The sequence below is a fragment of the Lethenteron reissneri genome, chromosome 40 (genome assembly GCF_015708825.2).
Source record: "Lethenteron reissneri isolate LAM-NWPU_2019-01 chromosome 40, ASM1570882v1, whole genome shotgun sequence".
Lineage (NCBI taxonomy): Eukaryota > Metazoa > Chordata > Hyperoartia > Petromyzontiformes > Petromyzontidae > Lethenteron > Lethenteron reissneri.
Window position 1 is genome coordinate 7,717,444 of NC_083818.1, and position 12,621 is coordinate 7,730,064.

The window sequence follows — 12,621 nt, forward strand, 5'->3', positions numbered from 1 at the left end:
TGTCCACACATTCTGACACACATACACACAAAGTAACGTCCACACAATCTCGCACACATCCACGCACACATTCTTGAACGTATCCACACACACACACACGTCCACACAATCTCACACACATCCACACGCATATACTCAAACGTATCCACACACACACGTCCACATTAACATACACATCGACAATTATATCCTCAAATATATCCACACACACATTCTTACACGAATCCAAAACAAATCCAAACATATTCACTTTCTCACGTATCCACACATTATCACACATATCCACACACACACATTATTATACACATCCAAACATACCCACGCATATCCAGACACACACACAGAGCCGTACATTTTCACACAAACATCTGCACACACTTCCTCTAACATATCCACGCAAAGACAAATCATATACACACACGCAGCCTCAAACAAAGACAAAGACCCGACACACACATCCACAAAGCTACCCCCGCATAATCCTGCTATGAACAGCACTTGCCCCAACTGTCTATGCAGGCTATCACAGTATCACGCATCCACAAAGACAAAGATTCCCCCGTATAGCCTTGACAGACTGCGGGGGCAAGTGCTGTTAGCGAGTAGCACCTATGAAGGTCGGCACGGTACACGAGGCGGTGGGTGGCCAGCACCACGCCCGGCCGCCTTTGTCTCCCGAGTAGAGACGTCTACACGCCATGCACCAGGTACCCAATTGAGGCCGAGTCGACCTAGGGGAGGCCAGGGACCGGTTCAGATAATCGTCACCCGGTGGTGGTGGCCGTGAGCGTGAATCGACCGGGTTCGCAGCGCAGCGCTCAACCACGCTACGCTAACCGCTGTCCCACCGCTCGCAATTCAAAGCCCGGCAGCGGTAAGCAGCAAGCATCGGGGGCCAGGAGAACTCGAGCCCTCCGCTAACGTTACAGCGAAATTAACAGAGGACGCACTTACTTTTCGGCAGGCATTCGCCGCCCGGTAGCGCATATCTGCGTGTTGTATCTCTCTCTCTCTCTCTCCCTGTGTGTGTGTGTCTCCGTGTCTGCCCAGCTAGTTAGCCAGCCCGGGCGTTCAGACTGCCGGCCAAAAGCGAACCAAAACGGCGCTCGCGGGATGAATGGACGGAGGAGGGAGGCTGCCTTCTCCGATCAGCAGTTAACGAGCGCGGCTCTGCGCAAAAAAAAAAACCACTCGAAGCATCATCGCGGAGAGGAGAGAGAGAGGGAGCGGGCTAAGAATCTGCCAGTCTCGATTTCGTGTAAACGCTCCCTTAGTTGAACCCCCCCCTCCTCCCAACACACACATAACACAATCGCAAGCCCTCCCCGTCCCGGCTTACCGACTACAGAGCGCAGGGTGGCCTTAATAGCAGCGGAGGAATGTTGTGGCAGCGCTGAGGCATCTCGGCCGCCGCCGTTACCGCCGTCGGTGATGCATATTCATTCAGACGCGCATGCACAACCCCCAGCGCGCACGCACGCTCTCACACACGCACGCACGCTCACACACGTGCGCAGATCCTTGCATGTGCGCGCGTGCGCGTGTCGCTGCTGCTGCTCGCTGCTCGCTTGCGTAACTACGGCCGGAATCTCCAAGTGAGCCCACCTACTCGCACACACATAACCCACCCCAATCCCCATCTCTTTCCTCCTCCTCCTGCACCCGATCAACCCCCATCCCTTTAACCAACCCACCCACCCACCCACTCCATCCACCCCGATGCGCAAAAAGCCCACCGAGAGCGTGCGTTACTCACGGCTGCTTGCTGCTGCTGCTGTTGCAGGTTATCATTTGGCAGGACGCACTGCGGAACGCGGGCAAGCCGTCTTACGAGGTTGGGAGAAACGAGCAGCTCGTGTCCCGGGCACATACGTGGGCGATTGTGGAATTCACGGGTTACTTCTGGCAATGCGGGATTAATTTCAGCCGGAAGCAGTCTGGAACGCTCTCGCGGGGGAATTATGTTGGCTTGTTTTGTATTTGTGTTCTTCTTTATTGTACGTTATATTCGGATAACATGCTCATAGGATCACAGGAATATATGATGCAGTAATATAGGATTATTATGAATAGCGTATACTGGTACTCTCGTGCTCGTGCCTTAAGCCAATAATCAATACTCCAAGCAAGCCTCTCAGTGTCGGAAAATATCGTGTGAGACATTAATCTTTAATAATAATTAATGATACGTAGTATATGCATACAGGCGTTTGTCTGTAGACTACTGGATGGTCTCTTCACGTCGTGTTGGTCATTGGGGTTGTTAGACCATACTTCACCACGCTGGTCCCAGGACAAGTTCGAGGTTTCGAATATCACTCGCCACTGATGTTAGCCGTGCCCAGTAATTGAAGCCGGGTTCTTAGCGCGGTGTGCTAACCACTACACGGACCATTACAGGATGATACATAATTTTAATGATGACTAATAATGGCATAGATTTACCCAGGAAAGCCTCAACGACTCCCAAGTCATTTTCAGGAGGACCCCGCTATATACACACACACACACAAATACACTGGAATGTTTGCTCAATTTCATTTCATCGGTGTTTGGCTTCATGTGGGGAAAAAAACCCATAACGATAGGAGAGCAAATGATCTCTCACACAATTAAGCTGACTCTATCCGTCCTAATTACAACCCTGATGACAATTTGTTAATAGGGTTTCGATTGTTGCCTTTGTGTGCGTGTTACCGACTTGTATTATACACCTAATTGACAGTTACACAACGCCCACTTGGTAAAATGATCGCTTTGCAGGCCGTCGCAATGCACTGACGGAGATGTTTTACAACATCTTTGGGAGGTGGTGGCTGCGTGGTTGTTAGAGCCATCACATGACAACCCCCGGTCTACCTTAGCTCGATGCCGGGCCTTGGCTAACATCAGTGGCGAGTGATATATGGAGTGGTCAAACCCGCACTCCGCCAGCGTGGTGAAGTATGTTCAAACAAATCCCATGACACCCGTGACCAACACGGCCATGAACTCGTGGTGAATTTACAGAGGGCTGGTTTTATAGAAATATATTTTAAATGTCAGTAATATACGACCGCCTCTCCTCCCTTCACCAACCCTCACTAAGCGAACCTCATGACCGACAATGATGTGGGGAGGCCCATTCTCCAAGGGTGGATTGATACGAGGGTCCCCTGAATTATGGTCAAATATCATACGGAGGTATGGGCTTCCACGAAGTTGTTTCTCGTTGCAAATGCGTGCGCATGGCACGTTCGAGTTTGGAGGCGAGCAGACTTGCTATGAAAGAAGTTAATAGCTCAGTGGTATTCACCTGTTTGAATAAATACAGTTTAGTTTTGTTAGATTTTTTGTGTGATTTTCTTACTTTTCTTATGGTTTGCTTTCATACATATGTACAGTATGTATCTTCTTGGTTCTTTCGGTAAAGCCACGTAGAATGGAAATAATAAAATAATAAAAATAAAACATAATAAAATAATTCTCACGACGTTTCGGCCACAACGCAAGCAGCCGTCCTCAGGTGACACGCCCCAGGCTTGGAGCGACTATTTAAGCTGGGATGGAGGGGCGAAGAGCGCCTTGACAAAATAATTTGTATGTATGTTGAACTTCTTTCGCACCGTACGTAGCCAACCGTGCTGTGTTTTTTGCATTGTAACGTTCTGATCCGCCCTTACTGGACGCTTGTGGAAGAGAGCTTTGTAGCTCATCTGATTCCTTCAGTATAAATACATATTCTGATTCTGCTGTTAATGGAGTTGTGAGATAGCTTGCAGGAGACGGGATCATTGACCCAATCTGAGGATCTTTCTTGATTTGAAGCTTTCGTGACTGCAGGAATCCATACTCTTTGGCTCTTTCGGTAAAGTCACGTAGTTAGAAAAAAAATTAAAAAAATCACGACGTTTCGATTGCAACACAAGCAACCTTCATCAGGTGCGACAACCACAGCAAGAAAAAAATTGCTGGTGGAGTTTCTGCGGGTAAGTACCCTGGTTTCGGCTCACACACCAAACACGGATTAGATAATGGGATTGGTCACGCATCACAATGCAAAAACCTCATGAAGAGAGGCTTAAGAGTCGGTGAGGATTTCCTGAATTAAGGTTCATTATTATTTGTTCATGTTAATCGCCACATATTCAATTGCCTCGTGATACTGAAACAAGATATTGATCAATTGTACTGCAGAAGGATGACGATTGTCCTCTAGGATGTCATCAATATTCTCTCCGAATTCTTCCCAGATTTCAAACAATAAAATGGAATTGGCTAATTATCCCAATAAATGGGGATGCTTATTACGTGTTATTATTATTTAAAAACATTGCAAAATACTCCGTAATGGAACTGGCTAAATATCTCAATGCAGCACCATCCTGCAAACGTCATACGACTCACTGAATGCATTCCTAGGAATGAATTTTTAAACACAAATCTTACTTGGGTATGCATAGATATTTGGCATGTCAATGCGCCATGCCTGCATTGTTTTCTTTACACACTTCACAGATCAATGTTATTACAGCTGTGATGTACGTGGATCATACATAATTAAAAGCATTACCGTACAGTAACACGAAACATTGTATACAGATTAAGCCAATATTGTAGAATACCATCTAAACCATCACGATCACTTAAACACAAGTCGGCGAAATATTGCCTAAATATAGAATAATGCCACGAAACGTGTAGATGCCAGATACGTATATCTGTGTAGGAACGTCAGTGAAACAAATGAAAGGTAATGCAATTTTTTTCTGATTCTATACATATATGTAAAAAAACCAACACATCAGCAGATTGCGTTTTTGTTTTTTCTCTTGGTGCCGCTATTTTATTCGCTGAAGCAGCAGTCGTGAGCTTAAAGAGAGGCCCACGGTTTCAAAGGTGGGTGGGATCTTGCCTCTGCCGTCCAGAAATAGTCTGCGGTAACTCTGACAAACTGTCACTGGCTGGCTTCAAGACTGCTGAGAGGACGCAATTGTTTCAACGTCTGAGATTAAAACACATGGCACGAGCGGTCATGTTCCCCGTGATTAAACATCTCATTACAGCCCCTTTACGGTGCTAGATTTTTACATCGACACAGCTGTCATACACTCTTGAATATTGTTTTACTGATTCATATGGCTCCAACGTAGCTCTTAGCCATGTGACAACACGAGCCTGTCCAGTGATCATGTTTTGCCCAAGAGACTCAACTTGAAACAGTTTTTTGTGGCGTTGAATAAATTGCTAGTGGGAAAGAGTGATCTCAAAGGCCCGAAAGTCGAGAGATTCAAACATACTATTTGGGGAAACAAAAACATACTTTGAAGTTGATGGTGTATACGTATAAAATATTTGCAATTGCAGAAATGTACAAAAACATGTAAACTATTTTACTCTATTAGCACTCGTAACTAATCATCACACATGTAGGTTGTGCGTTCTATCGCACGATTTAAAAAAAAATATTAAACGTGTAATCTATGAGTATGATATCGATCTCGGTTTCCTTATGACATTTCTTGAATAATTTTGCACATTTAGATATTTCTTAAGATCTCCCTTCAACGTGATACATTGGGTATTGATAGGTTCTGACCTGATCATAACTGTTATCATATCAGTATTTTCAATTTTTAATTCGCATTCCTTTTCACATTTAATTGTGACGTACATTTCCTAATGTTAAATGAGCTATTTTGGCATTTTACTTTTCAATATTAAACACTCCATAGATTCCCTGGCTCGTGGACATTTTGCCATGTTACTTTTTACACGTGATTTTGTTTTGTATTATTACCTGCATTCATGCAAAGGATACTGTCCTAATACGCTCTCACATATTAAAGGTACACATTCATTCAAATGAAATAATATTCTACCTGAAAATTATTTTCTATACGCAGCCAAATCAGATACGTCAATTATGCATAATTGTTCACAAGTCAGTATATAACACTGCCAATTCCCACTTTGATATGATAAAATACAAAATTCTATCAAACACAGAGTAGATTTGTTGAAATGGTAGTGTCTGAAATTACATATGTTCGTTCAGCTGTTGCTCTCCACACGGTAGCAGGGCCACTTACTTTCCTCGACTGTTTTACCACTACCCATGCAAGATGCCGAACCACTCTGTTATTCACCGTGGTCACATTAGTCCTAGCTTGTAAATGTGTTACAAAGTGTCAATTCTAATCACATTTAAAACCAATACAACTAATTTAATTACAGATATGTAACTGCCAGAAATACACACGAGTGATGTTATGGATTTATGAAGTTATATTATTTTCAACCATTAAGTTATATCTATTCTTTGACGGTTCCTCAAAATCCGAGTCTCTGAGCTGCATCCCCTGAAGCCCCCCTAGTTAACTTGGCCTTGCATAACACTGAAGTGAATTCTATGCAGAATGAGATAACGTGCAAACTGTGCAGACTCACGTATCGGTGGCGTAATGCAGCCCCGTACGATTCGCCGGAGCAAGGAGACCGCGCACTGCCACCAAATGGGATGAGCAATTGCGTGTCAATGAAATCCACATCGCCGGTATCTTCATGTCGCATATCCCTCACTCGATTCAAGAACCACACGGAGACCTTTGAGAGTGCAATTGGAAATAAAATGCGAACCCAAGGAGACTCGGATGTACCCACGCCGATTTAGAAGATTCCATGCAGCTGAATGAATATACTAGTACGGGGACATCCGGACCGTCAACAGAATAGCGGCCAGTCCAGTGCACCAGAGAAATGCGTTTACGGGGAAATACATATTGTCGATTGCTGTTGTGGTCAATGTGCACTAAACAAGGCGAGCTTGTGAATAATAGAAGAGGGTGAGCACTCAGCCTTTCTGGGCAGCGGCTGATGATGCCTCTACAAAAAGGAGCCACGAAGTCTGAACGTGCTTCATTGCACAAGTTCTGTGATCCAGATGTGTTTTGTTGGATGACAGGACGGTGAGAACGACTACAGCCTTGCCATACCGAAGTGGGACTTTTAATGCCGAGTCGTGTAGAGCATTTTAGGACTACACAAACCTCCAAACCAACTTGAAACCTTAGCTTGTACTGTCCATTCTCCTGAAGACCTTGTAAAAAGTATGCTTTATATTGGGTCAGTAAAAAAATGTTCAATCAAAGGATGGTCAGAACAGCTGTGGTGCAGCCTTGCAGTCTGTAATGGGATTTAAAACTACAAGTGTGCAAACATGCACAGTATAGCATTGTATACATATACATACCTCCCACCCAACTACCCATACCTTGAACTTCACCATTTTCCTTACCATCTTGGGTGAATACATGACTTACGGACATAGACCAGTATAAAATACATTGACATATTTATTTTAACTTTTAATATACAGAAATGCCAATCAATAACATTAGTTTACATCCATTCCAGAGAAACATAATTTCTGCATTTAACGGCACATCTTGTGCTGTGTTTAGTCAATCATTAAACACCAATAATAAATAGCGTATGGTTGCAATGAGACAGATGTCTACATGTCAATGTGTTAACAGCAACATAGCGAAGGATAAAAAAACCCCAATAATTTATGGGAGTTGTTATAATAGCACAAGGGTTCTGTTACCCATGTTGTCCTGTTATTCATGCACAATTTATGTTATTTAATTGCGATTGTTTTTAGTTTGTATTGAAAAACGCAACAGAAAATTGTATAGGTTTTTTTATTTACATTTCAGCAACTACAAATGAAGATTTATATTTTTTATTTGCACAGTAAGTGGATGATTTAATTGTGTGTCAGGTCCAAGATTACCTGTTACAGGATTGTCAATACATTGCATATCAGAGTACAATACCTTCCAACTAATGTTTAAACATACACATGTACAGTATCTAAGTTTGTACACGTGAATTTTTAAACATTATGTAATTTTGTTCTGTATATCCATTGTACAAATCATACAAAAATAATTTTAAAATTACACATTTTCTTACGTAAGATAATTTCACAAAAACAAAGAGGCTGCAACTTTGATTAATACGTTTATGGTGTAAATAATTAAAATGACGTAGATAGTAATTTATTCAGTGATTAGTTTTCATACACACAACCCCATATTTTGCTGACAATACTGTACTATCGTACATATGTTTCTGGGGGAGCAAAGGGAAGTCTATCTACATATATAAGTGTAATAATAGAAATGTGGTAGCCAGCCATTAAACTTCACCGCGTTCAACTTTCATCTTCCACATCCTCGTCCACGGCATCTGCCTCGCCCTCGTCGGGCTTGGGAGCGCCGGCCAAGTGTCTGATGGGACGGCCGAGGGCACGGTGTACTCGTTCGATCGTCTGCGCATTCACAAAGTACTGCAGGCTCACGCCCGTGCATTTCTTCGACAGCGCTTCCATCAGACGGTACGCCTGCGTTGTTAACAAGAAAACACACACACAAGATTACATACGGGCACACCGAGGTCGAAAAAAATGGTTGAAGCAAGGCTTTTTGTTTTTGTTAGTCTGTTACGCGTACGTAAATGCGTTTCATAATCGTAGGCGATGATAGGTACGCTTAATGCACGAATTGAACAACTGTAAAAATGCGTGACATTTTTATGAAGCTAAGCGATTGTTGTACGTTCACTGCACATTAAGTAAATTTTGTGACGCAATTAATTAGTTTCATATTCATGATATATGAACGTGGACACAAGGCAAATCGATTTTGTTGTCGTACCATTTATTTAACCAGGAGATGAAATAAACCCATTGTTATGCATTAAATAGTATTGCCTCTTTTTGCATAGAAATGCATCTGTTATATACTTAATGATTTTTGTAACTCCAATACAACATTAAAATGAGCACAAAACGAATCCTAACTATCTAATAATTTAGGTAATAGAAAAAAATCTAATTGCACCAGACAGGATGAAATAGGCAATCTAATGACAAAATTTACATACGTGCCTACAATAGCTTCAACATAGAATGACTCAGAGGTGAGTGCTCTTATATATATAAAAATCGCATTATTCACTTCCCATTGTGAAGCAGCATACAATAATCCAAGGATAACATTTGCACAATTTTAATGAGAATGTCCTGAACTTCTATCTAGCTTTTTTCCTTTTTTTTTTACTATGAAAGACTGACATGTCCCATTGTCATCTCAATATCACACGCTCTGTAACTGTGCGCGTGCGAGGCGTTCCGTTTACCGTTTGGTAATTCTCTTGGCGTGCGTAGTGCTCTATCATCATGCCGTACACATCACCCAAGCGCACGGCCTGATCCAAGTCGGGCTCCTCAACCAGCACCTCGCACAATTTCATGGCTTCCGGTGCGTCTTCCTGATACACACTGCAAAAAAGTAACACATTCACTTAAGCATATGGCCACGATGCCTCCACGTGACCTCAACACAATGTGGTGCAATACTACACTTAAAATGTATACGTGCAACGACGCATCTCGAATTGGAGGTTACGATGGTTTGTAAAAATGGAAGTGGAGGTATTTGGGGCAGTAGGTTGGAACACTTGTGCCTCACAGCGATAAGGGCCTGCGATCTATTGCTGACTCAGGTGCCTTTCTGCGTGGAGTTTGCATGTTCTCTTCTGCATGGATTTCCTCACAATGTAACTGGTGTTGAAGCATCTCAAAGCTGAAATGTTACCTACACAATTACTCAACTGGTATTACACAGAGCAGCGAAAACTTGGCAGGATCCTGCTGAAAAAGAGTCTTCAGACTCAGTGAGGCTTTCAGGATAAAGAAGCCAAAGTAATCATTTGAAATTAAAAAAAACTATTGACTTGCTTTCCTTAGTAGTTGATGACACACATTTTGTCAATATTCTGAAAAAAAACCACTTTCCATATATTATAGTCTCAACAATTAGTCCATCCACTGGAAGTATTGTGGGAGTACATTTAAGAAAAATAAATCATTTTGATCCCTACATATCCCGCTTAAACCTCTTGCCTCAAATGCTCTCCAGATCATCCTTCATTGTATCTTCCCATTAAAGTTACTCATCAAAAAAGCTCCTTTAAAATAAATTGTTATACTCTTTGGTTCTTTCGGTAAAGTCACGTAGGTAGAAAAAATAATCGATCACGACGTTTCGATCGCAACAACAAGCGACCGTCTTCAGGTGAGAGAATCAGACTGGGGGTGGGGAGAAAGGGAGGGGGGGTTGCCGCATGGGACAAGAGGGTGGGGCCAGCGATTGTGAGAGATGGCATGTAGGGCATGTGAGCATGAGAGTGCAATCTAAAGGATATGTGAGCATGAGAGTGCAATCCAAAGGATATGTGAGCATGAGAAGGGCAATCTAAAGGACATGTGAGCAGTAAGAGATGGACTGTAGGGGCATGTGAGCATAAGAGTGCAATCCAAAGGATATGTGAGCACTGCTCACATGCCGTTTGGATTGCAAATTAATCTCTGATGAATCTCTGGAACACGAATTGATAAACTGAAGTGTGACATAGTGTGACATTCTGTCAAACATCGAGTGTGCCATACCAGAAAGTATGGGTCTCCCCACAATCTGATACCACATATCAAAAGGAGATATTCAGGTTCATTTCAATTCTCTCACACAGTCAGACACACACACACACACGGGAAATTCGGTGAGATAGCCTCCCGTGCCCTGGCGACATCAGTTGCAGATAAATGGGGTGCCTTAAATCACGAACGTGTTTTTTTTAGCAGGAATCACTGCGATAAAGATGTGATGTCCATATTGTGTCACGTCTCACGTATGATGTGTTACACGACAGGAACAGCACCACCGGAAGCACCCAGGATTCATTGTGTATCTTTACAAATATACTAGCTGTACTACCCGGCTTCGCCCGGGACTTGTATCCACCACGGCCGGCCGCCTTTGTCTCCCCAGTGGCGATGTTAATACGCCACACCAGTTACTCGTTTGAGGCTGAGTCGACCTATGGGAGGTTCAAATAATCTTGACCGGTGGTGGCCATGAGCGGGAATCGAACTTGGTTCGCCGGGTTGGTAGCGCAGCGTAGCGTTAACCACTACACCCACCGCTCCTCACACACACAGACGCACAGACACACACACAGACACACGCAGACACACACAGACAGACACAGACAGACACACAGACAGCACGCTAACCACTACACTACCGCTCCCCACACACCACACACGCACACACACACAGACACACACACAGACACACACACACAGACACACAGACACACACACACAGACACACAGACAGCACGCTAACCACTACACTACCGCTCCCCACACACCACACACGCACACACACAGACACACACACAGACACACACACACAGACACAGGCAGCACGCTAAGCACTACACTACCGTTCCCCCTACACACCACACACGCACACACACAGACACACACACACAGACACACGCTAAGCACTACACTACCGTTCCCCCTACACAACACACGCGCACACACACAGACACACACACAGACACACACAGACACACAGACAGACACACACACACAGACACACAGACAGCACGCTAACCACTACACTACCGCTCCCCACACACCACACACGCACACACACAGACACACACACAGACACACACACACACACAGGCAGCACGCTAAGCACTACACTACCGTTCCCCCTACACAACACACGCGCACACACACAGACACACACACAGACACACACACACAGACACACAGACAGACACACACAGACACACACACACAGACACACAGACACAGGCAGCACGCTAAGCACTACACTACCGTTCCCCCTACACAACACACGCGCACACACACAGACACACACACAGACACACACACACAGACACACACACACAGACACACACACACAGACACAGGCAGCACGCTAAGCACTACACTACCGTTCCCCCTACACAACACACGCGCGCGCGTCCATAGGTAAACATACACGCGCTTGCTGCAGACATACACACACATACATACACGCACATACACACAAACACATACACACACGCATACACACAGACATACACATACATACAAACACACACATACATACACACAAACACATACACAATACACACACACATACATACAGACACACACATACATACACACAAACACATACAGACACATACATACATACAGACACACAGACATACACATAAACACATACACACATAGTCATGACCCGGCTTTGCCCGGGACTTGTATCCACCACGCCCGGCCGCCTTTGTCTCCCCAGTGGCGATGTCAATACGCCACACCAGTTACTCGTTTTGAGGCTGAGTCCCTCCCTCGCCACTCTGCCTCCCTCGCCACTCTGTAGAGGACGTGAAATTTGTATGAATTTACCTCAGAGTGGCGTGTTGGGTGTCGAGGCCTAGCACCGTGCAGAGCCTCCCGCCTTGCCTGATTTTCCCACCCGGCGAACGCTGGGTACGGGTGCCGGTCCCCCCCCCCCCCCCCGCGCTATAAAAAATGGCGTCCACCCCTCGGAGAAAAGTTGCTACTCGTTGCCAGGGGCAACCGCCGTCCAATGAAAGCGGCGAAGGCGTGGCTAGCCGTTGCCAGGGGCAACCGCCGTCCAATGAAAGTGCGTATGGGCCGAAATACACACACACAGACAGACAGACATGAAAGATTTTATATATATA

General features: G+C 44.4%; 2 protein-coding genes across 3 annotated transcripts in view; both read right to left on the reverse strand.

The window, feature by feature from the left end:
- ANO7 (anoctamin 7) overlaps positions 1–6,884 on the reverse strand; it is a 59,496-nt gene extending 52,612 nt beyond the window's left edge. Inside the window, exon 1 of one of the 2 annotated variants that reach the window (XM_061568155.1) lies at positions 6,430–6,884. In XM_061568155.1, the coding sequence (XP_061424139.1) occupies positions 6,430–6,552 (123 nt within the window). In that variant the 5' untranslated portion in view covers positions 6,553–6,884. Of the gene's footprint in view, positions 1–1,339; positions 1,578–6,429 lie in introns of those variants that run through there. The other variant, XM_061568156.1, reaches the window with a different exon arrangement.
- Positions 6,885–7,316: 432 nt separating this feature from the next.
- The window catches only part of IFT140 (intraflagellar transport 140), a 52,028-nt gene continuing 46,723 nt past the window's right edge, over positions 7,317–12,621 (reverse strand). Inside the window, 2 exon segments of the mRNA XM_061568230.1 lie at positions 7,317–8,389; positions 9,187–9,328. Of these exon segments, the coding sequence (XP_061424214.1) occupies positions 8,201–8,389; positions 9,187–9,328 (331 nt within the window). The 3' untranslated portion in view covers positions 7,317–8,200.